This window comes from Agelaius tricolor, unplaced genomic scaffold (genome assembly GCF_023055355.1).
Source record: "Agelaius tricolor isolate 1412-34295 unplaced genomic scaffold, bAgeTri1.0.p SCAF_9, whole genome shotgun sequence".
Taxonomy (NCBI): domain Eukaryota; kingdom Metazoa; phylum Chordata; class Aves; order Passeriformes; family Icteridae; genus Agelaius; species Agelaius tricolor.
Window position 1 is genome coordinate 24,435,999 of NW_027269269.1, and position 25,272 is coordinate 24,461,270.

At 42.8% G+C, this 25,272-nt stretch overlaps 1 protein-coding gene across 4 annotated transcripts; it reads right to left on the reverse strand.

Moving 5' to 3' along the window:
* Positions 1–1,862: 1,862 nt before the first annotated feature.
* CHD1L (chromodomain helicase DNA binding protein 1 like) lies at positions 1,863–25,270 on the reverse strand. 4 transcript variants are annotated; one of them, XM_071433297.1, is made up of 23 exons: positions 25,107–25,270; positions 23,405–23,517; positions 22,560–22,666; positions 21,178–21,292; positions 20,795–20,826; positions 18,645–18,726; positions 17,221–17,383; positions 16,651–16,806; positions 15,452–15,544; positions 14,914–15,010; positions 13,526–13,599; positions 12,316–12,426; positions 10,609–10,723; positions 10,029–10,182; positions 8,236–8,401; positions 6,748–6,893; positions 6,242–6,405; positions 5,445–5,653; positions 4,344–4,442; positions 3,560–3,630; positions 3,189–3,303; positions 2,907–3,015; positions 1,863–2,200 (listed from the first exon to the last, which is right to left on the reverse strand). In XM_071433297.1, exons 1-23 carry the CDS (start codon positions 25,201–25,203, stop codon positions 2,122–2,124), a joined length of 2,667 nt encoding a protein of 888 aa, XP_071289398.1. In that variant the 5' UTR covers positions 25,204–25,270; the 3' UTR covers positions 1,863–2,121. The 4 variants fall into 4 exon arrangements, with proteins under 4 accessions (XP_071289398.1, XP_071289397.1, XP_071289399.1 ...); XM_071433296.1 differs by lacking the exon at positions 25,107–25,270 and adding an exon at positions 24,808–24,967; XM_071433298.1 differs by lacking the exon at positions 25,107–25,270 and adding an exon at positions 24,436–24,606.
* Between the last annotated feature and the right edge of the window lie 2 nt (positions 25,271–25,272).

The following is a 25,272-nucleotide window of genomic DNA, read 5'->3' on the forward strand; positions in this document are numbered from 1 at the left end:
CACAACAAAGTCCCCACACTCCAGAAGCATTTCCTAAGTATATTTAAAGGGAACAAAATAAGGTAGATTTCATCGGTACAGCTGAAAAGGACAAGAGAGGACAAGAACCTGATTTATTTACTTGCCCCTAAGTTAGAAGGCTGGAATCTGTTACATACCATGCCTTTTCCTGTGTGTTACAGGTACCTCTCAGCTCCCTGTAGGCCTTAAGGGGTAAGGGACATTTACAGTCAGCCCTCCTCTCTCTAGTCAGTCATAGCAGGGTGGTAGGCACAGGACACAGGCTGAAACAAAGGAAGGCATGAGGCCTCAAAAAGGAATGGCTGGCCATAGTGGGGGCAGACAACTACTTCAGTCTGTTGTGGGGGACCCAGCCACAGGCCAAATCCTCTGTTCATGTGCAACTGGTGGCCAGAGAACCCGTAGGTGAGCTTGAAGCTAAGAACAAGACTGCACACACTGGAATACTTGTGAACTAAAGCTTTTAACAAAGGGCAATAAACATGCAAGAAAAAGAAGAGGTGGAGGAACAGAGCCTTGAGTCTGCAGACTGAAACGATGTGTTCAGTCAAGCTGCCAACGAAAAAAGCATAATTGGTGTTTTAATTCTGGGAAAGAGGGAGCGTTTTTTCCAGGCTGGAGAAGCACTGTGAGCTGCTGCAGCTGATTAACAGTGCCACCAGCCGGCCTGCTGGAAGAGGGCCAGTTTGAGAGACTGGGGAAAACAAGGTACATCCACCCACCACCTCCCACCCCTCCAAGCCCTCACAGTTGGACTCTGATCCTGCAGGCACTTTGCCAAGTGCAGAGGGGGCTGTTCGTGGGAACAGCTGCAAGAAAGGTCCTGCCCACAGAGGTGCTGTGCAGCACTGGCTGCCCTCAGCTCCAGCAAGGTCAAAGGAGGTAACAAATCCCATGGGCTTGTTTGGTACAGCCAAGAGTGAAGGACAGAGTATCCAGCTCAGGAGGGCTTCTCCTCATGTGGAGCACACCAGTCAGCACGATTAGCCATGGCAGGGCTGGAATTATTAAATAAGCAGATGGTGCCAGAGGGCAGTGTAAATGCAGCCAGTTAGATGTATGTTGGCCATGAGATATTTAAGGACATACTTTCCACTGCTTGTGAGGTGATTTCCTATTGGAAGATGAGCTTCAAATTCAATTAAGTTTGGCACTTCAATGTCTCCCTGGTCACAGCACTTATTAGGAGAGCTACTAATTGCCTGGTTGTACAAAAACACCCTAAAAATATGTTTCACACTGTTGACACTAATAATAGTGTCAACAGTGTGAAAAACAGGAAAGTTCTCCTGCAGTACAGCAAAGCCAACATCAAAAACTTTACCCTAAAAAGTGAATCAAAGGGCCATGGAACCTTTCACACAGCTTTTTAGACAGCAGCAAGGAACCGGTTTTGCCCTACAGCTGCCACAAAAAGCTATGTAATGAAATAAGAGTTGTGGGAGAAGGAAAGGTATCATTTATACCCAGTCTCAAATTTTGGCAGCCTTGCACACCTTCACTGAGGATACTGGTCAGCATTTTGCTAGACTATAACCACATGATTAGGTAGCTAAATTTTATATTTGAACAAATGCAAGTCAAATGGATTTCTGAGAAATGAGAAGAGTATAAACAATTTATCCTGTGTGGTTATCATACAGTTGACAGGTTCCTTTCTGCTGAGCTCTGTGTGGACGTGTAGACTGAATGCCAGGTAAGCACTAAAAAGCTGATTGAAAAGAGGTATAGTGAGATAAGGTATGAAATTTGAGAGGGAGTGAGGGGGCAGGGAAATACAGCTGAACAATACTGTATTCCAAGCCCTAACAGTAACTTAATGTAAGGGATAACAATGGACCATCAGTTAAAAGTTTAATTTTCCATCTCTGAAAGAGGTCTGGGATTGAGCCAAGATCCTTCCTCTTTGGACTCTGAAGCCAGAGAGAGTCTCATTCCACTCCAGAGCCACTGACAACATGCAAATGTTGGGGCCAGTCACAGCAGAGAGGTACAGATGTGAATAATGGCTGTGCAACCCATGTTTCTGACATGAATGCACATGGACTGCCTGAGTGATGGTCACTTTTTGTCCATGTTCTTGGTGAAATTACTCCATCTTCATGGCTTTGAGACTGTTGTTGAAGATGAATATGGCTGTGAAGCAGAGGAAGAACCTTTATTCCTAGAGAAGTAGTATCTAATAGAATGTCAAGGAAATGCTGTCAAGTGTCAACAAGTATCAGACAATGTGTCCACTAACAGATTTACCAAGGAAGAGAGCCAGAATACTCTGAATACTTTTGTCTTTGTTTCAGGTTTTTGGTTTCATGGAATTGCTGACAGTGTCTGTATAGCAAATGCATGTCTTCCAAAAGAAGTGACAAAACAGAGCCTCCTTGTAAACCTGCTTCCTTTCCTGGAAGGTGAAAGCCTTCCTAAGCCTGTCCTAACACACCAATTTTCATCACGTTCAGCCAAGGAAGCAGGCTATCACCTGTTTGGTGATATAAAAAACATTGTAATGTTTTTTTATGTTCTCACTTTTGCTGCTTTCTGAGTCACTTCTATTAATCTGAAATTCCAGTCATGTCCCCCCACAGATGTGGCATATACAGGTAAGTCCATGCTGTCAACAGAAGACTAGCACCTGGCTCTAACAAATCCTGACAGGCATGCTGAATCACACTCATCTGTCATTATCACCCAAAATGCTAAGTCTTTGAGTACCTGGATGCTGTCAGAAATACTGGATACTGACAGCAAAGTGAGAGAAACCAGTTTTTTTAGCTGGACTGTGGCATCTGTGCCTCGCCTTACTTCCTTGCTTTGCATTTACCAAGATATTTACAGGATCATTTCAGTACTAGGTGGTGAACAGAACGAGACACACTCCAAAAGGATACATAAGAGTGGGCACACCCCGAGCTGCCAGGTGCTTTCGGATGAGCCGCTCGGTGCCGTACCAGTTGAAGCCTTTTGTTGCATACCCGATCCGTGGAAGATGAACTGTTGCTGAGGAGGGAACAGAAACAATAAAGAACAGAAAAAATACTTCTGAGCAGCCTATCTGCAATGGAGATCTCACTTCACTTCAGAAAAAAACAGTAGAAAGGTGGAAATTGGTCATCATCTTTAGGTGCAACTACACATGTACAGATTTGCTGTTCTACTGCACAGACACTTACCATTCCTTTTTTTGGCTGCTAAAAAAATCTTCTTCAGGCCCTTTTCCAAAGCTGACAGCTTAATGCCAGACAAGTTGTTGGACCGATCTCGGTGCTGAGCTACAATCAAGGCCAGCTAAGGAGAAAACATACTAACTTGAAATACAATCTATATACAGTACTAAGATACACAGTGACAGTGCTGGAAAACTGCATTACTAACTTTTACCTTTAATAAATGAAGAAAAGAACTCATTATGTCTAATATTTAACTGCAACTTAGCCATATTCAGTAATCAGTGCCATTATTGCGAGAAAGACATAAGGTTCATTTCACACAGCTTCAAAAACATATGGATAGAGCAAAACAGGAAAAAGCTTCTCATTCTCACCAAATCTTGTCCTTTATTCCTGGATTTTTTATCATCAATAGGAAATAGCAGGGTTCCTCCTAACTCCAGGTCTGTTCAGAGAAAAGAACAGGACAACAATAAAAAATCAGTTCTGAAGAGTAAACAAGCAGTCAATGAAGCAGTGATTTCACTGTCACATTCTGTAATATTCTCTGAGACTGTATCTCCTCATGATGGTTTCAGCAGACAAACATTCTCCCCCGAGCCACACAATCACACACACATCCCAATTAAAGACAAAAAATGGAAAGAGAGACACTGAAATGGGAAGAAAGCATCTTGCAGGAAATTAGAAAGATCAACAGCTCCATCTTATAGCAAGTGTTAATTCCTAACCAGCTGCAGGTATCTCAAAACTGTTAATATATGCTCAGGAAAAGATTAGTGCTTGGAGGGAAGCAAAGGCTCAGCTGAATGGTGCCTGAGGTGGCCTTCATCCTTCTTGAAAGCACTTTGACAGAAGATGCAGTGCTCTGTCTTATTTAGTGAAAAACACTCTGTGAATAATGTATAAGTTTTTCCCCTTTTTTATGACTTGCAGGATGGATTGGAATGACCAACCCCTACACAGAGTTCTCACACTCCAAACAAGCCAAGTCATAGCACCCGGTGAAGTACTACTTTCAGAGCTAGGGATGCACATATCCAGAGAAAGAGTAAAACACATGAGCATTGAGGTATCCAGGCACTTCACTCCTGCAGTGTCACTGGGGTTTTACCTCTTTCAAGTGTCTTGGCCTCAGGTCATATTTTAATCTCTTACCTTTCATCTTTCCCGCCATCTCATATATTTTCCTTGGCTGATCAGAACGAGCCTCTAGAGCAGTGAATAAACCACCCCTTCCCCAGCGGCCAGAGTCATCTAGAATGAAATAACAAGTTAGACTCCTTTCAGAAGTGAGGTTGAGACCACCCCTGCAGGAAAGGCACCTGCTTTGTACACAGGCAATGAATGATTATCAAAACCAGATATGGGAACTACATACAAACTTAAGACAACCACCATTCAAGGGACTATCCTAAAGGATAAACCTCAGCCCTGGAGAAAAACGAAGTTCTCACAGTTCCTTGAAATACTCTACAGAAAAATTCCTTACTGTTCACTGAAAATGCTGAAACAAGCACTAACCATAGCACTGAGCATATACCCTGACAGTATCCTCACATACATACATATAGGTACACAGAGCATGCATGTAGTATGTCCCCACATTGGTGCCTTGGGCTTCCCACACCAGGTGTTTGACATTTGCAGTCTTTCACTTCTACCTAGCATTTGCACTTCAAACATGAGCTTTCATGCACAGTGTAACATAAGCCAAAGCAGATGTTGATGTTTTGCTGCAGCCCTGGACATAGAGCAGCTCCAACACTGCTTCAGGAGGAACTCCTTTTCATGTCTTTAATGCTTTTATAGAGGGTCTTAACTTGGGAGACTAGCCTAGAGCCTCTGTACTGTCAGTGTTTAGAGACAACCACCAAGCCTCTGGACGTGTCTGTCTCTCTCTGCTGACCGGAAAAAGAAAATGAATTTCATCATCTCAGTTTGATTCCTACAGCTTCCACAGGATAAACAAAAGGCCCTGCTCTCAGGAACTGTCATCATTTAGCCACAGATATAAAATTTCAAGCCCTACAGGCCCCTTTGAAGAGGTTTACCTATAAATCCAGAGCAAGCAGGCAAAGACCCTTGCACAACTTGCTAGTACTTATGGGGATTACACATGCTGGAATAAAGGCTGTATTGCCTCTGCACCACTTGAGATTAAGTCAGACTCAAATCCAAATTATTTCAGAATTAGAAACTATGGAACCATTAGGGACACCCCACCCAACAGTACTCCTTGTGGTTCACAAGTCCCACCTAGGCAATGGACAATGATGGCATCTTCCTCTCCTGCTTGGGGGTGGGTTACATCTCCCATGACGTATTTAATATAGTTCTGGTCTCCATCTTTGTAATCTAAATCCACATTCTGCCCCAACTCATCCTCCACAAACTCCTCCTCGGAGCCACTTTCCTCTGAAGGAAGGCAGGTAGATGTGTAATGATTGGCCTCCCACCAGGCCATCCTGAAACCAAGAGAAGAGGATGTTCAATGGAAATCAAAGGTGGGGGCACACAGCTTGGTTTAAATCATTGCAGTGAAACACAGGAGACCTAGACCTGCATTCCCTCTGCTCCCTCCCCATTTTAGGCCAGAACAATGGTTACCAAAGTTCTTCTTTATAATATTAGGAACCACATGCCAATGTGATAAGCCAATTGCTGGCATGGAAAAAGTGTGCACATAGCAAAGGGCAAGGAGCTACTTGGAGTGGTGAAAAGGAAGAACACCTGGGAAATAAGAAGGAGAAAGTTAAGATGTCCCAGAGAGTCACAGATGTTAGAGCAATTTATAGGGGGCAATTGTGGCACTTCAGAAAGCTTCTCCCAAACGTTCATTAATCATGGGGCTCTTATTCAGGACATCCTCTATGAATTAAAGTCAAGTCAGGCTGGGTATTCAGGAGGAAAGAACCCTTGCTAGGGACTCAAGCCATTTTTCCACCTTCACATCCCCATGTTATGCAGTTTGAGCATATTACTTCCATCAATCAGACACATTCCAAGAGTACAGTGCAACAGACATCAAGTGTTAGATGCAATACAAACCATACTTTTTCTTGTGCTCTGCCTTTGCTTTTGCTGCCTTCTTTTCCTCCATGAGCCTTGCTCTCTTTGCTGCTGCTTCTTGGCGCTTCTTCCTCCGAGCCTCCAGCTCCTCTTCGCTCAGCAAGTGCTTCCTCCTGGCCGACTGTTCCCGAAGGCCTGTGAGAAGGGCCTGGAGAAAGAAAGAGGTATCACAGAAACACAGTGCTCATCTTAAAGCCATGCCTGATGCCCTCCTTAACCTACATTCCTTTCCCATTTGTTTACTTGTCCACAAGTCTTAATCATCAGAACTCAATTGTCACATAATATGTGGTTTTGTGCCCTCGACAGCATATCTCAGATCTGTTAGCAGAACTGCTCAAGCTCTGATTCCAGAGCCAGCTTTAGTACACTGACATCCAAATCTTTTAACATGCCTTCTGCAAGCTGTAGGTAAAGACAGAAAACTGCCAAGTTTCATTTTCCACGAGCAAATGAAAGAGCATCATGTTCCTTGTCACATCTGCCTTACGTTTGCTTTGTTCCGGAGAGCTCTCCCTTCCTTACTGGTCTCTTCAATCAATGCTTTCTGAAGATCCAAAAGCTGATCAAATGCTTTTTTGTCTTCTTTGCTGAGCTCTTTTGAATAATCTTTGCCTTCATACACGTACATGTGATCTTTAAAAAATAATTAAAAAGTGTGAAAAGGAACTGAAACCTACTAACACCCAAAATGAACTGTGAGATCAAAAAAAAAATCTGGCTCTTCTGTGACATTGTTCTATCCTCAGCAGAGAAAGATCTTCACTCTCACAACTTTTTGGTAGGACCAGAGTCAGTATCATGTAGAAACAGGAGAATCAAGATTTGCTTCCTCTGACAAAAGCTTTTAATTTAAGATAATTTAACATGTTTAGACTGGCAAGGAAGCTTTCTTTCTATTTCATTTAATTAATTATTTTAAATTGTGGTTCTATTGCTGTTCTCTTTGGTCATTCCATCTCTGCCAGTAGAGAATTCATTCAGCTCTGCTATGTAGTTACAGGCAGCTCTTGAAAAGGGAAAGCAAATTTTTGCTTTTGACTTCCCAAATGAAATGAAAGCACAGAACTCTGGCAGCCTGGGGTTGCTGCTCACCACGTGAGTTATTTTCCCTATACTTATTACACAGTGTGGTACCACTGCCCCTCTTTTAAGTCACTACCAGAAAATACCACTCTTTGATAACTCTCAGCAAATAATTACTCATTGCTGGCAACTGCTGCTGGATGGACAATAACTCTCCTGCAGAGCCACATTTCAGCTTCAGTCACAAATTTATATTTAAGTGCTACTCTGTAGCACTTAAATATAGACAAAAATTCAGACAAAAATTCAGTCTTTCTTGGGGAAAGAAGGCACTGGAAGAGGGAAGTATCCTTAGAATTTATTTTCAGGTAGTACAGGGCTACTTAATGAAAAATTAACCACAACTGGGTGACATTTGGGCTGGAAAGTAGAGTTTTAAAGACAGAGTAGGTTTGTTTCAGTTCTACAGACACCATGACTCTGTGTTTCTTATCTCACCTTTTGGATTTTCATAGCAAATAATCCTTTATTTGGAGATAAAAAATTAAACACCTGCTACACAGCCTTTCCTTAACTTACTATAACATCTCCAAAACTGTAGATCTATCTTAATGGTTCTTTGTGGGAAAAGCAGTAGCTACAATATTAATATTTCCCTATTTCTCAGGAATTTCCATCTGAGGTATTAAAATATGAAAAGGAATTCAACTCTCAGCCACCAAAACTGAGCAAGTATTGTTAACATTATCTTACAAATAGGCAAATAAGAACAGAAAAAAAGAACAAAAATACCCATAAAGACTCAGAAGTTTGTGGATAGGCCACAAACAAAATCCAAGTAACTTCATTACAATTCTGCTTTTCTACTTATTGCCTGAAAAATGCCACCCCTGCCTGGGAAGCCTTCTTTACCAGCACTCAAGTGACACAGCTATTTCGATTCTTAACTTACTCTCTGTATTTTCCTCTTCATTCTCTTCCTTTTGTGGCAGCACAGTGTCCATTATCCAGTGCCCTCCTTTTGTCTCTCCAAGGATGTTTTCCAGTTCCACATCCTGTACAGTACTTCCCTCAGAGGAGAGCAATTTATCCAGGCCAAATTTCAAGATTTCACTCAGCTTTAACAAAGAAAAGGGGAAGTTCAGCATTATTATCCTCTAATTCCATGTCAATCCCAGTGTCTCGAGCTTCTCAGGCTTAAAAGCAAAGGATGTATGAGTGGTGGAACCTAAGCTTTAAGCCTGCCTGTCAAAATACTTATTTTTTAATATGCCCCATTCTCCCAGCACCTGACAGGACAAGCCCCAACAACATATCTCCCATAGTCATAACTCATCCAGACTTGAACAGTCGTTTTTCTTCAGGGCTAAATGACAAAATAGCACTGTACTGACTGCATTCAAGCAGCTTTCTTCATAGCTAGAAAGGCCAGGCTTGCTTTTGCCCTCAACTAGTTCAAAACAAAAGCCTAAATACCATCAAAATCCAAGGGGAGGAAAATAACAGCATGGAATTTCCTATGGGCTCAGTTCCACTTCTCCCACAGAAACTTTAATTGCTGAGATACACACAAATGGGGCAGGAAGGGCAGGCAGAGGGGGAAAGGATACACTAAATCCAAACCTCTCAGAGTTTTAGCTGCATGCAGGGGATATTGATAAGACTTCAATATTGGCTTTATCACTGAGTGATGCAGGATAGTCTGGATACTTAGTCTCTCTGGGAGACAGAGTGCTTGAATACTTACTTAGCTCATTGCTGCAGGCTACTTTTAAAAAGCTCAGTGATTGTCAGCTTTTTTGTGATTATCAGCTTTCTTAGGATCTCAGCTCGAGCTGGCTTGCTAGGGCGCTTTTGGCTGAGGCAGAAGCAGACGCGAGAGAGGAGAAGGAGAGGTTCTGGTGATTCTATAGCAATGGTTTATTGGGGAGTCTGTGAAGGGTTCCAGCAACAGCTCTTTTTCTATCGAATGGGCTAAACCAGCCTTTTTAATAGGATATAGGGGGATGTCTAATAGTAAGGGTCAGGGAAAAGTGACTTATGAAGTTACAGAAATAAGCTATGAAGTGAAGAGTAAAAGACAAGAGCTTATTTTGCTGTCTCATCATGACTCAACAGTTCTTACTGTTAAGTCTCAATCTTCTATAGAGCTCTTGTAAGCTCCATAGGGTCTGCTACAGGATATGTTCCCTTAAATGTCACTTTGCTTGATGTTTTGAAGCCAAGTTCTCAACACAAACCTCAGCTTTCAGGTCAGAATTATAAATCCTGCCCTGACTCCTGAGACACTGTATTTGCCAAGAGGCCAAAAGAAGGTTGACCAAGTTTCAGACTACTACCAAAAGCTGACTAGGTTATCACCTGACTTCTTATCAGCTCTGTTTGTGAGAGAAAAGCACCAGAGACAGATCAGTTCGAGAAACAATGAGCCCAGCTTCCACTTTTTATAATTTCCACTGATTATAATTAAAAAGCAAGTAAGACAAAGAAAGGTTCTGTCTTCCCCTCTTCTCCAAGACAACACACCCTTTTTCCATAATGAATGCACTTCAAAATTGCAAAAACTGTCTTCAAACATCAGATGCTGTCTGGACCTGGGATGTCATTTTGGTTCCTACAGACAGAAGTTGTCATGTCAATGCACAACTCTTTGTAGAAGTTCAAATCCAATGTAAACACAGAAACATTCTGGGACATTTCTATGGTGGCTAGTGGAGTCAAATTGAGGATAAAACTCTGGTTTACCTGTAACTCTGCTGTTCCTTGAGGCTTGGGTGCTCCCAGAGCAAACTGCCCCCCTTCAACAATGGCATTGGTCAGCCGGAGCTTCGAGGCAGCTCTTCGGTAGATGATTTCTTCAACTGTATCTCGCCCAATCAAACGGATAATTTTTACAGGCCTTGAAAAGTTCAAGAAAATTCTTATTATTTACTTTGTTTTGAGGTGCACTAAAGTATCTACTATCCCCTCACCCACTCCTTTGGTAGGTAAAGAAGGCAAGAACAAAATGAGCAAAAATAATCAGCAGAAATGTGATGCTGATACAATTCTGCTTGACACAGGAGAAATGCTCACTGCAAAAGTGCAGGCAAACATCCACCCTCCATCTCCTACTCCAAATTTACAAAGTTCCCACCCTGGATACATGACAAGGACAAGACTGTATGAGGCTGCAGTTGGAAAATGAAGACACAAAATCCTCTCTGCTCCCCTTTGATCTTCAATCTATCCTCATACTTTAACCTTCCACTGCCTATGGAAAGGGAAAGTAATACTGAGAGGCCAAGAGAGTTAGCAACCAACCACAAGTAGTGACATTTCTCACTTGTGCTGCCCAATCCGGTGAGCTCTTGCTATTGCTTGCAAGTCATTTTGTGGGTTAAAATCACTATCAGTAAAAATAACTGTATCTGCTGCTGTTAGATTCATGCCAACTCCACCTACAAACAGAAGAAGAAGGTCATAAAATACATCACCAACAGAAAATAAAGGGGAAGCTAGAGAATCTATGCTGTGCAAAGTTCTGTCGGATCTGATCAGCTGTATCTAATCCAATCCATCTCTCAAACCCAAATCTAAGTCTCATAAGGATCTAGACAGATGGGTAAGCCTTCCATTTCCAGCTTCCAGGTTTCTGCAACAGTCCAAAAAAGAAGCTGTACAATGCAATGTAATCAAAAAACATAGGGTGTGAGTGAACAAATGCAAAAGGGACTGATTGTCAAGACTGATGAACATAGACATAATTCTTCTGCTGGCAGGCAGATTACCCCTGCAAGGATGGGCTTCCCTGAAGCCCCAATGGACTGCCCAAGTCATGACTTGGCTGCAGCACAGAACTAGCTGTAAATACACCACTGAAACAGTGGAAAACACCAAGACAAACTATACAATAACCAGAGCCCAGGCGTTTATGAGACCTAAAGGTTTTGAGGTTAGAACTTGGGCTATCATGAAATAAAAAGATTTTTAAAAAGCCAGTTAATTTTACATTTTAAAATACCTCTACTGTGACCACATTGTGTAGTTAACAGGGGACAGTCTGCTGCCTTACATTTCCCCCAGCTCATGACAAGACACCTTCCCTGTAATCAGAATATCCCTGCAAGTGGAGACAGTCATGCACCTGAAAATCTGTGCCCATAATATAACAACAATGGCAATACTGTTAGCACACCTGCTCCCAGATGAATTCAAGATGCTTTGGCCAGACATAGTAGTGTGCAGTAAAAAACAACCCTAAGTGTGGCTGGCATGGGAGGGAGAGCTCAGGAACTGTGGTGACAGACACACAGACTCCTGACACACATCCAGCATTGGGGTCTTCCCTTTACTAACCCTGTGTGCTCTCCCCTGTGCACTCTGGTTCAGGCTCATCAAGACAAGTCTAACCCGAAGCCCAAAGGAAGACCCGATTCCAGTTTGATGTTTGAGACTAAGCAGTGTGGATTTTTCCTCTGGAGACAAGCAGAAGCCTGGCTTTGTGCTTGTTTGAAGAGAGAGACAGGGAGGTTTGAAACTGTAGAAGACACAGATCTGCCCAGGGAGCAGAGAGGAAGCAGCACAGATGGCAGTCCCATGGAGCTCCCTGCAGCCTTGGGACAGTAAAAGACTCTCGTTTCAGTCTGTCTGCCAGCTAAAGAGCATGTCCATGTTCAGCAAACTTGAGAAGCAATTCCACCAGCTTACTTAAAGGAAGTCTGTTCCTGCCTAAAGACTGATGCTTGCAGAAATAAAATGGTAGTGAGATTCCTTAAGCTCAAACTGGCACAGAGACAGGCATTACGGAACTTGGAATAAAATAAACTCAAGAGGCTGCAATATGAAAAGGATCTTGGCATCAGCTGCCAAAAGGAAAGCACAGAAACCAGATGTCCTAGATGAGAGACCCAAGTTCAGGATGTGTCCTGTCTCCCTCAAAAATCCCCCACACGAGCAGGCTCTGCAGGATTCAGAATTCCCTGAAACCTTGCCAGAGGGAATAAAATAAGAGTGCAGAAGCAAGATGGTTTGTTTGTCTCTCCTTACTTACCTGCTCTGGTGCTCAGCAGGAAGATAAATATGGGCTGTTGACCAAAGTTCTTGATGGCAAGGTGTCTCTCCTCACCCCTAACAGAGCCATCCAGCCGCTCGTAGCTGTAGCCTTTCCAAACAAACAGCATGAATGTTTCTGAAACTTTGCCTTTGCTCTTACCCTCTTACACTCATTCTCAATTGTCTCACTGCTGTCCTGAATCTTGTTGTGTCATATCCTCCTGGCTTGGTTCTCATTTAATTGCCTTCAATTCCTTCATTTTTTTCCCAGTTAAACCTTGTATAAACTGAGGTAATGACCCTGACTTCCAGACTGACTGTTGGTAAAGAGTAATTTAGCTGAGTCTGAAGCAGAGACTTCTTAGCATTTAATTTACTGCTTGGAAACACAACAGGAAAATTCAGAGCCCAAGTAAAAGAACATTAGCACACAGTCCCATTTCAGACTATGCTGTGCTGGCTGTTGGCCCTACAAAGCAGGCCAAGAACCATCAGATCCTCCTTATCCAAACTCCCAGGCCTTCAGTGTGCTTTGCTGCGAGCATGCAGTATGGAATATGGCACTACATTTGGCTGTATCCTACATTATTAGCTGTCCAAAACCATAAACACCAAACAAAAGCTTCTTTCATGGGAAATCCTAAGTAGGCATGGAGCCACGTGGATTGAAACAAAAGAAAACGTCCCAAGAACACATTGCTAACCTTGCCAAAAATGGTCTGATCCAACCTGCCCTCAGACATGTTGGGGCCCCACTGTCAACAACTGTTTTAATCAAAAATTAATTTCCTGGTATAACTGTGGCTTGGTTTGTGTTTTGTGCTGGACAAAGTGAATCTAGAGCAAGCCTACTGCCTTTTCTGCAATTACTTCAGGACACAGGTACACAACTGAACACAGGCATATAATGAAACATTGCTACCCTGCCATTTGTTAGCTCCATTTCATCAAGGCACAAAAGACAAAGCTACTTTGAAGAACACTTAACTGCCAGGTCATTTCAGGAAGCTGTTAACAGCAAAGAGCTGAACTCAAGACCCTCCAACTCACAGAGCTGCTGCAGGAATATGGTCCCTATCTTATAAGAACCAATAAATCTTCATCACATTTCTTTCCCCATCCCAGGTGGATCAACCAAAATCACAGGAACAATATCTGGCAGAGATCAGTAGGATAAGCCCTCTCCTACCAAAGTGTGCAGAACATACCTCTATAGTCCATGTAGTCCTGCAGGATATCAAGGAGTTGAGTCATCTGAGAAAAGAGCAACACACGGTGGCCTCTGCAAGAAGAACACAAAACCCTGTGATCCTCAGCAAACTGTGACAGCATTTCCCAGCCTGCTGGGAGTCACAATGGCTTAACCAGTCATTGTCAGTCCCTGTTACAAAGCAAGGCCTCCCAGAATCACAGCCTGTTGCCTTACCACAGATTTTCAGCTCCACATCTAAATGCAATCAGTTAAGCTTCATCTGCCATCATCATTTGCCCTGTCCACAGTGTGGAGTCAGAGAAGTAACAGGGCTCTGGCACAGCTCTGCTGCTGGCTGGATACAGGCTGGTGAGGAGCCTGTCTAAAAGGACCCCAGCTTCAGCCTATGATGAGGTTTTCTTCACCACATGACTGCTCTCAAATCACACACTACAATGCATATCTGAAATTCTGGGAAAATGTAGTATCAGCATCTCTGTAACAGCAGAACATCTCCTAATCCAGCAAATAACCTTCAAAGATCAAGCGCTACCTACAAAGGTGTGTGAAGAAATCAACTCTCTTCCCTCCCAGCCCTAGGCCTCAGACAGTGCTCTATTTAAATCAGACCTCACCCTAGAGCAGAATACAGACATTTTCAAGTCCAGAATTTGCACAGGGCTGGTCCTGCAGCAAACACATTAAGTGGAGAGGTAGCCACTCACAAGGTGCTTCACAGCAGGATAAAGATAACGAAGCCACATTAAAACTTCACAAGGGCTGTTGAAGCTCTGTCCTTTGGTCTTTGAATTCCAGGTTCTGAACTCACCAGAGCAAAACACAAGGGGTTGTGAACATCAATCCCAAAACTTCTGAAGTTTCAATTTATCCTTGGGTTTTTCTTTTTCCCATTTGCCATGGATTGTGCCTCCCAGGCTAACACAGATATGCTAGCACAAAGGAACTCAACTGAGGCATAGGAAACTCACAATCAAAGCAGATATGCGGAATACCAAGTCACATAGTTATTGTCCCAGGTTCTCAAATATGGCAAATATGAGAGCATGTGAGAGAATTAGTCAAGTGCTTTGAGAAATGATAGTGAAAATGCACCTGAAAATCTGTGTCCATAATATAACAACAATAGCAATGCTGTGAGCACACCTGCTCCCAGCTGAATACAAGATGCTTTGGCCAGACATAGCAGTGTGCAGTAATCCTCAAGGTTCCTCTACCATCTCCAATACAGCTTGCTTTACTTCTTTCAGGTAGTGAGTAACGTGGAATAAATAAGTCAGTGCTTGTGTGGTGAAGAATAACTGCTCAGTCTATGGCTAAATAATGTTGTTTGCTTTCCCAGGTAACTTTTTCTCCCCATGTCAACCCCATCCCAACATGACGTACCCAGCATACAAGAATGAAAGGAGTTTATCCAACAAACACATCTTGCCACTGGCTTCAACAATATGGTCTCCAATCTCAAAGGGTTCTGGCTCAACACCTGGAACAGAAAGGAGTTTCAAAAGCACAGTTAATACCACAGAAATAACAACTCTGTGGTAAGCCTCAGTGTGTCTGCACTGTCACTTTTGCTGAGCGGAGCCACACAATGCTTGCTTGAGAAGTGATGGTCCTTCTCTACCTCCAAATGACACCCTCAGTAGTTCACAAAGCATTGTGATTTCTTTGCTTAGATGACAGAAGACATAGAAATAGAAAGCTGCAGTCAGAAACTCAGACTTCACACAGTCTCCTACTTTATTTGTCATTATTGATGAACTGTCATGTGTTGGAACTGGTCACAAACTCACAGCTGCTACTGATTCAAGTACAAGAGTGTTTATTACTTGCTTCTTCTAAGCATTACACTAATAATAGAAAACCACTGTATAAATCAAGAAAGTGATTTTTTCTGTTCCAAAAGAGAACAGTGCTTTCCTACCATTGAAGAGGTATGGATGGGCAACACACTTCCGAAGCTGAACTAAGACATTCTGGAGTGTAACCTTCCTTCCCGTTTCATTTTCAAATGCATCTGGAATACAGAGCAGAGAAAAAAACAGAGCAGGGAAGCCCATGCTCCATTAATGGCTGTGACTGGGAATGTCTTGGTACTAAGCACTGCTCCGAAGTGCTTCAGCACTGAAGTATTTCTCTCTGTGAATCACATCTGGATTTGTATTTCCCATCTCAAGACTAATACATCTGTTTTCAAAGGTCAAAAAATATTTCCCTCACTTTTTGGACAAGCTTTTAGAAATAAGACCCTGGTAAGCACTACTTTGCCTTGTCAGACTCACTGAAATTCTGGACTCCCTGGAAAAGGTCACTGTAATTTTTCTGAGTAAAATCAACAAAATAAGCAAAAGAAATTTGGTGCAGTTCATTTGCATTTTCAGAAAAAAAAATATACAGCACAGTCAAGATCTCCTGGGCAATGAGATTTCCTTGTTCCATTTTTGTGAGGAACAAAAAAAAAAAAAAAAAATGCATGCACATATGCTGACTAGAGTAGAAGATGGAAGTTTCAGATTTCCAGGTGACGTTCATGCAAAGTGCTAGAAAGCCTTAGAATAACAAAGCATCTGCAACTCCCCAGTTTTAATTTCCCTAGAACAAATAAGCACTCGCAAGCCACATGATGGTAGTGGTTGCATTATCTACATAATCCTGCAGTTTCCCATAAAACTCCTATCTGCATCCAGTAGGTTGAAATTTGCTTTATGGCATCTGTGCTACTATTAGAAAATTTGTAGAGAACCACAGATCCAAAATTTCTTGTACCACCCTTTTGTTTGAATACAAAAACATGAAATAGGAGCAGGCTTACCTTGTGATAAGTATCTTTAATTACTTTAATTACTTTGAGACTGCCCAAAGCAGATCCTCAAGCTAACACTTCCTAGCTCACAATACCTGAGCAATAGATCAACACATATGTCTCTTATTTTGCCACAAGCTAAAATCAAAAATTAAGCAACCCGAATTTGGCATATTTATTCTGTACATACTCTGCAGACCAAAGTAACTTCTGCTTGTTTACAACAGAGCATGCATGTACAATAGGAATTTGTTTGCATGTACAACAGGAATTAGTTTTGCTTTTAAAAATAATTAATAGACTTCAAAATGCCCAGTTACCTAGATCTTTTGTCAAAATGGCCTTGTAGTACTTCTTCTGCAGAGCTGACATTCCATGGTACAGAACCACTTCCACCTTCTTTGGCAGCTCTGCAGCCACCTCAGATTTGACTCTCCGAAGTAGAAATGGCTGCAGAAGACTGTGCAATTCTTTGGCTATGCAGAGGCAGAGAAAAATTAAAACAAACAAACAAAAAACTATCAAAAAAACCACAAAAAAAACCCCATCCAAAACCAACAAAACCAGAGGAGAATACTGTGTTAAAAGGTAAGGAGTTTATACAATACCTTCCGAAGTACACTTTCAAAATAAAAGGAATCTCACATCTATTGGTGAAACCATTCAAGCCACATTTTACAAACAGAGAAACGAAACATAGCTGCATACCTGTAACACTTGGGAGCTACATTAAGAAAGCTCTTGCCTTAAAAGTAGTCATTAGTTTTTGTGGCCTTGTTTTAAAGCTTATCACCATTAAAAGAAAGCAAATAAAGAGGACACAACATGGTTGTTTCCTAGTCAAGATAAAAGCTGGTTCTGACTGAAACACAATGTTGCTTATTACTGACCTGGCTCATTCTCCTTTTCAATAACTTGGTAATACTCAACAAACTCCTTCACTTTTTCCTGGGGAAAGATGTCAGGTTCAATAAGGCTGAGTAAGGAGTACAGTTCCTGGAGGCTGTTCTGGATTGGAGTGCCTGTGAGTAGCAGGCTGAAGCCTACTGAGAACTGAAAAAAACCAGCAATAATACAAAGTTACTAGAAAAAAGTATCTGTAATGAAAAGTTAGTTAATATACAAGTCCACCTACACCACTCCTAGGCTTAACTTAGAAGATGAGTGGCAGCACAGAACTGCTCGCAGAATGCTGCAGATTTGCCAAAACCATCCAAACACAAGGTATGGTGTGACAGTCAAACAGCTCCAAACTGACTGGGCAAGGAATTCCAAACTGACCAGTGCAAGGAATTCAGTGTAAGCAAAATAAGAACAAAGTACAAAACTGATTCCATTAAAATGCTCAGGTCCATGCAGTCTGCAGTCTAATAACACACACTAGATGTTAGATAAGGAGGGATAACTGGAAAAAGCAGTTGGAATAGGACAGTGAAATGAAACTGCGTCAGACTATGTTCAATTTCTGTTTGCTGAGTAACTCTGACAAACACAGGAACATTATCAGGTCCATGCTGCTCACAGTAATCCCCATGAAGAGACTTGAGAAATATGTTTACTTTTGGAAAGATACAAATTTCTCTCCAGTTTGGTAATAGAAAATAGGTTAGGAGGAGAGACGAGGTGAATCACATCTATTTTTTTGTGATTATAACCAAAGCTCCTGAATTATAGACATCATGGACAATATGTTCAGAATATGTAAGACTTTCAGGAATTCAATAAAATCCCCTATTTTCCAAGGTGTATTGTAGTACACTGTTGCTGATCCCAGCACACACCAAAGGCTGATGATTCACTGCCATGACAAGAAGTGCAGCCTTCACTCAGGCATTTGGGCTGCTCTGGCCAGGTGCTTTGGAAGCTGGAGCAATTCTCTGAATTTCTGTAAACAAGGGTGGCTCCATTAAATGTGACAGTGGAAGTCAGTAGTTCAAGACTTGAGGTTTCATGAGCTAGGCAAGGGCTCCTTCACCCTGCCAGAGCTGGAAATGGCCTCTTGTTGCTTAGGTTAGCCAGACATCTACTTCTGCAACAGCACAGATGTGGTTCAGCACCATGTCTGGCTGCTTTACTTTTCCAAGTCTTTCAAACTGCTCCAACATGGCAAGCCCAAACATGAAGCAGAATGAGAGGGAAGCTCCAAATACTGCCCACTGCCATGCAAAGCCAACAAGGCCTTTATCTCTCTGCCACTAAATATGGGAATCCTTTCACCAGCTCTGATGGAAACAAGTGATGATTCACGTTGATTCACAGAGAATCTGAAAAGGGAAAAGTCTTAAGACACTAGAAGAAAGATGAGTTACTTTACCTCGGAAAGTGTCTTGTAAAGCAGAGAATTTTGATTTTTCAGTCTGTGAGCTTCATCTACAACCAAGGCAGCCCAGTTAAAGCTGAACAAGCAAAAAACAGCATCTTCAGTTAGGGGCTGACAATTCATTCTTGTAAGTACAAAATGACTGAAGTAAGTGGTGGCTCTGCTTGGCTCAACTTGAGGTGGGGTCCCACCCCACGAACAACAAGCAAACACCAAAAGTGGGGTGGAATTCACAGGTAGTGTTTTTGAAGAGCTGACAGAGGTTTTTACCAAAGTCTGGGTGAGTTTTTTTTTGAAATCAAGACAAACAAAATCCACTTGAATTTCTTGATTCTCTCTCCACCCCTGTTACTATCAGGAAAATGACATAAACACAAGTTTGTTGAACATACAAGGAGGTCTCTGATTTGGAAAAAGAGACATGAAACTAAGCCCTAGCACCTGTGCAAAAATCCAGCAACGATCATGAGGCAGTGATGTAAGAGTGATCCCAAGGCTTTTGCAAATCACCCAAGAGAGGAGCTTCAACTTATTCTGTGTTCATATAGCTCTATGCAGAGTGTCCTCTAGCAGGCTGCAGAATCACTGGTGATCCAGTAGATCCACTAGGCTTAATTGAAACTCCACATCTTCTGAACCCTCGGTGTTTGTGCCTCCTTATTACTAGGGTAACAATTTCCACATCAGAGTCATTTCCAGGGGAGGGAAAGCATGAACCTCCATCTTTTCTCACCCCCACACTTCTCTTCCCAGTGGAATACAACATTTGAAATCACAGTAACCTACATTCTTCCTAAATAGCCTTTTCATTTGCCTTGATTTCCCTCTCTGCCATATCAGAGAGGTTCTCCATTGCAAGAACAATCAAGTGTCATTACCTTATTCAATGAGCTCAGGAGCTGAATTGCCAAAGGACCCTGCACTGTGCAGCACTGCAGAAGCCCATGTGCAGAACAGCCTGATTCCTCATCTATTTCATTACAGCATGGCTCTTGCTCAACTCATTTGTGCTGTTACACTGCTTGTAAGGAGTAGTGGTGCGGAGACATCTGATAACTCTGACCCTCCCTTACAAAGTGCTCCAAATGCTCCCACACAGAGCAAGGTACAAATGATTAGCAACCACTTTTTTTTTTCAGAAGGAAGACTAAAGGGCAAAACCCTAAATTTGAGTGACATGGCTTTGAGGTTATTTGTTAGCTTTAGAAGTAGGAAATTAGTCTGGAGCTGACATTTCTGTGATACTAAGGCTGGCTACTTGATCTCCTTGGGTGCTACATACCTGGGGTACACTTCAAAATCAATGGAATAATATGCAGCAACGCAGAACATGATATGAAACTGTAAGGACAATACAGTCATGGCTACCTTTCATTAGATCTGGTTTCTACCATGATGTGCAGCACAGTCTGCTACTTCCAGCAGTGCCAAGGACAGCTGTTTTGCTGAAAGATGGGAGGGTGCCCCTTGTGGGCCTAGCTGACACAAAACTGTGCCAGCACGGGCCACTGGATTTGTGCTTCTACAAAGATACTGAGCCATTCATTATGTATAGCTGCCCCCAGCATTTGTCATGAAACCACTGCAAGGCACTGGCACTACTGCTAAGAAAAAAGGAAAATTCCTCCCCATTTCAAATGCAGATGCCTGTGGAATTCTGCATGACTGTGACAGTACCTCCTACAGGCTGAATCTGAGCAGAATAATCAGTCTTTGTAGAAGGCATAACATTTCATAAGCCCTCCACAGCTGTGACTGGAGGTAATAAACTTCAGGATATGATAGCACCCTATCACTGTTATATAATGCAGGTCAGTTTCAGTGAATTTTGCAACTAATACCTTTATAACCTGAAGCTCTTGAGGATGTCCTCTGCTGGACTGATATTTAATGTACTGCTCTAAGTCACTATGTGTCATATTGCTTTGAGTTAACTGGCTTGAAAACTGTCCTTGGGGGAAGTTCACATATATTTTAGCTGATATTAAAGACTGAAAGTTGGAAAAGGCAAAGTTCTAATCACAAGCCAAGAACATCCCTGTCTCTTGTGAAACAACACAGAATCTTGCACATCCAAATATCTATGTAAGAAATCATTGACAGATATCCAGACTTAAATTTGAAGACATTAAAACCAGACTCACGACTTTAGAAATGCTGCATCTTTCAGGCAAATCTGCAATGAAAGAAAATGAACTGTGATTTATGATTTAAGTAAATACATCAATTAAGAAACAGAGCAGTTTTCTGTCTGCTTGCAAACTATGGTGAAATGGAGCAGAGTGGAATGAAGGCACTTGCTACCTGAGGAAAAAAAATGACAGCTACATGACACCTTCAGCATGTCATGGTTTAACATCACACACGCTCTCACTCACACTCCACCCAGGGAGAGGGGGGAAGAGAACTAGAAGGATAAAAGTGAGAACACTTGTGGGCTGACAAGGCATGAACTGGGAGGTACAGAGGAATCAAAAAGGCAAGGAAAACTTGTGCCCCCCTTTCAAGTGACAAAGACATCACATACCTCATATGTTGTCAGGAGTGCATGGAAGTGTGAGTCTCCTTTCAGATTCTCCTGCAGTTTGGGTCGCTCTTCCTTGCTGCCTACATATGTTATGAAAGAAAGACCTGGAGCAAATCTGTTGTTAAGAGAAAGAGCAGAAACAGTGAGCCAGTCTAAGTCTTCTCATGTGTTTATGACCCTGGACCTCATTACCAAACACAGCCACTGCACAGATGATGAGAATTCCTATCCAAACATCCTACACTCCTGTGAGATGTGCCTGGCTCTCAGCTTTTGAATCTCACTCCTTCATAATTTTCACATCAGGCTGGCACCTCAGCTGTTGGCTCTGGTTTGTACAAGTCCTAAATAAACCAGCATTCCTTTAGATGTAAGAGTCCAAGGCAGATGACTGAAAACCAGTCTCATGACCTAACTGCTATTCTGAACTGAAAAAAGTTCATAAGAAGCAGGTGAATGAATACAGTTGGCCCAGATGAGGCCAAAGAATTGGCCTGAATCATACTAAAATAAAGAGGTTGCAGCAAAGAGGTTAAAGTCAGGGTATCAAAAATATATTCTCTCAGTCAAAAAGCAGATAAAACCAGCTCCAATTGTTGGGACCATAAAATTCCTCCTCATTTAATCCCACCACTGTTATTTACCTAATATTCCTTCTGGAAAGCTGCACTGTTGATGTCTGAAAGAACGCACTTTCCCCCAACTATTCCAACCCAAAATCTATCCAAATCAGGCCAGCTCACTTCAGAATGCAGCCTGAAGGACTTCAGATGCTGAGAGACAGCATCAGCCAACGGCCACACAGACAGACTTCTGTTCTAACCTTCAACTTCTAGCCTTTCCTCTTAAAAGGAGTCTGTGGGCTAGAGACCACAGATGTACATATTTCAGGCACAGCAGCCTGTCACCCTGATACACATCAGCACTGTCACCCCAGTGAGGATGGGCTGCATGCACAGGTGTGATGTATTTTATGTGCATATGTGAGCACGGCCTCCAGCTTGGGTCTTACCTTTTACTATGAAGATTCCTGGCTGTCTTCAGCAGATTTTGCCTAAGAGAGGCTGAGTGGGGAGGGTTACAAATCAATAAAAAGCAAGGAGCTAGTGGAGGCATTTCGACTGAAAGTCAGCCAATAATATAGGATGGATGGATTCGTGTATACCACAGCATGTAAAGACTATGCATTAACTGCATAGTCTGCATTGATTTGTTGGTTTAGTAGCAGCTTCCCTTTTTACTTTCTATCCCTTTGAAAGGATAAAAAGAAAGTGTTGGAGTGAGCACATTTGAAAACAATCTCTGCAATCTTGCAACTTGCAAACTTTGCAACTGCAAGTCTGAGCAATAATGTAGTAAGCCGGACAACTGTTGAAACTTACCTCTCCAGCTCTTCCTTCCAGTTGCTCAGAACTGACAGAGGACAAAGTATCAGAAATCTCTCTTTGTTGGATAACTTTTTTGTCAAATAAAGAAGTAGAGAAATGGTCTAAAAGGCAAGAAAAATACTTGTTTATAACAAGGGAAGGGTTCAACCCGATAGCCTGCTCCTACATAAGCTGTCTCCTTGTTGAGCTTTGCAGCTAGCTTCCATAGGTTATCACAAATCAGAGTTAACAGAAGATCAAGTGGGATACAGACAAAAAGGCTTATATCCTAAAACATGACCTCAATATATGAAGCCCCTTTCTTGCACAGTCACAAACTAGGTCTACCATGCATCACTTTCTAAAACTATTTGTAATTTAAGACCTATTGAATAAAATCAGCTGATCCAAAGCACAAACAGTCATTTTCCATCAAAACTTAAACCCACTGAAATACTTGAAAAAAAAATCCAACAAACCTCTGAAAAAATTAGATGTATAAATTTTAATCCATGTGTGGATAAACACAAAAATCCCTGGGTGCAAGGGCATCAAAAGGACGTTATTTTCCCTGTACTGGCTGTCTATTGTGCCTTCAACTCAGCACACTATGAATTATGCATTAAGGTGTTTGGATAAAATGGCCACTCATCTTTTTACAAAATCCTGAAACCTATTTAGAGTTACAGAGGACTTAACTCAGGACTTGAGTGACAAAAAAGACAATGAGCTCTCACTTGACTAAGGAATTCTGAAGGGGCGGGGGAGAATAATTAGGGTACTTTTTCATTCTGCAGAAACACTAGGCTGAAAACCCAAAAATTTAAGCAAAGATCATTTTCCAGAAGAAGAAGACACACCTGACAAGTCTTCCCAAGGCCCATCTCATCACCCAGGATACAGCCATGCTGGACTTCATAGCATTGCACGAGCCAGTTTACACCTTCCATTTGATAGGGACGAAGTTTAATGCCTGGGAATAAAAATTATTTGTTACACTTACAGTCACCTAATGCACTCCATACACACACTAGAAACAGGTCCTGCCCAGAACAGGCCTTCCCAAACATCTGCCTTACAGGAAAAGCACAGCAGCCTACAGCAGAAGCTGGTTTACCCTCCCAGACAGCAAAGACCCCAGTGTTATAGCAATTAAATTAAAGCATATTCAGAAACTTACACAAAAATGCCCCGAGCCATTGCAACAGACTGTACAAGGAACCTGATCTAATAATTAGGCTGGTACTTTGAATTCCTAAAAGATAGCTTGATTTTCAGCCTGAATCACTTTTTTAAATATGTAAGTACTAGAGCCAGGGACATGCTTTAGGCTACCAGAAATGTTTGTTACAATCAATTATTGTATAATAATAATTTCTCAACAAGATGTTTCCTAGATTTTCTGTACTTAAAGCTAAGGCAGGCCTCCACTATAGGCCACTGTGACTACTACCACCATTGCACTCCTTATTATGGGGCACAATATGTCAAAATCAATACAAGTCACATAGGAGTTGGCAAGACCTTTCCTTGTGCTTGGACTCAAGTGCTGTGTATTGTGGCATTGCTGCCCTCTACTCTCTGGGAAAATGTGCACACTGGGTGCATGAAGTAACTCACCAGCCCGCAGGATACACAAACCCAAACCAGCCCACGGACTGAGGTGAGGATTTCCAGCAAGCTAAGGAAAACGTGCGGGCAGGATGGATTGCCCTGGCATTCCCCTTTAACATCACCCTCCAGGCAGCGGAAAGCACTTTAACACAGGCCCATTTCGAGGCCACTGAACAGGCCAACCCTCGTTCGTGTTGTCCCGAAGCACAGAGCTGCCTGAGGCTGTGCGGAGGCACTAGGGGGGTTAAAGCCGAGCTCAGCCCTGGCCCAAACCTACCCACAAAGCCAAGGACGGGGACTGCGGCATCCAGGGAAGGCTCGCACACAGTGGAGAGCACGCAGCAACACCATCCCTGCAGCAGCTGCAGCTCACTTTGACTTTCACTTTATTTGCACTTTTATTTATTTCTGGCCTAAGGCCTGTTGGTACAGAGCTCAGACAACTACAGCTGAGAGAACTCGGGTTGTCCAGGCTGGAAAAGTGAAGGCATCCGGGTGACCTAACTGAGGCCTTTCAGTACCCGAAGGAAACTTTCAGGAAAGATGGGGCAAGACTATTTAAAGGAGCCTGCAGCAACAGGACAAGAGGGAATGTGTTCAAATTAAAAGAGAGTACATTTAGATTAGATATTAGGAAAAAAATCTTTACTGTGAGGATGGTGAGCCACTGGAACGGGCTGCCCAGGGAAGTTGTGGATGTCCCATCTCTCGAGGTGTTCAAGGCCAAGTCGGATGGGGCTTTGGGCAAGCTGGTCTAGAGGGAGGCGTGCCTGCCCATGCCAGGGGGGTTGGAACTGGATAATCTTCAGGTCCCCTTCCATCGCAAGCCATTCTATGAGCTGGGCAGAGCCAGGCAGCGCGGGGCCCCTCCGCCGCCTCCCGCCATCTCCGACAGCACCCACAGCCCTGAGGCTCCCTGCCGACCCTTTCCCCGGGCTCCCCGCTGACCTGACAGCCCCCACCGCTGCACGTCCGCCTCCTGCACGCCCGGACCCCCGGCTCGGGCGCCGCCGGCGCGGCGGAGCGCTTGGAAGAAGCGGGACATGGCGGGACGTCAGTCACCCCCGTCGCTGCTCGGTTCCCGCCGCCAGAGGCCGGCTGCGGGCGGGGCCAG

Bases quoted from the DNA above. Each gene is read 5' to 3' on its own strand.
- CHD1L (XM_071433297.1), bottom strand. From the start codon at position 25,203: ATGTCCCGCTTCTTCCAAGCGCTCCGCCGCGCCGGCGGCGCCCGAGCC. The intron at 10,183-10,608 runs GTGAGAAATGTC...GAACTTTTCAAG, and splicing joins CACCGGATTGGGCAGCACAA to GCCTGTAAAAATTATCCGTT. The intron at 6,406-6,747 runs GTAAGGCAGATG...TTCTTTCTCCAG, and splicing joins CTCTCCGGAACAAAGCAAAC to GCCCTTCTCACAGGCCTTCG.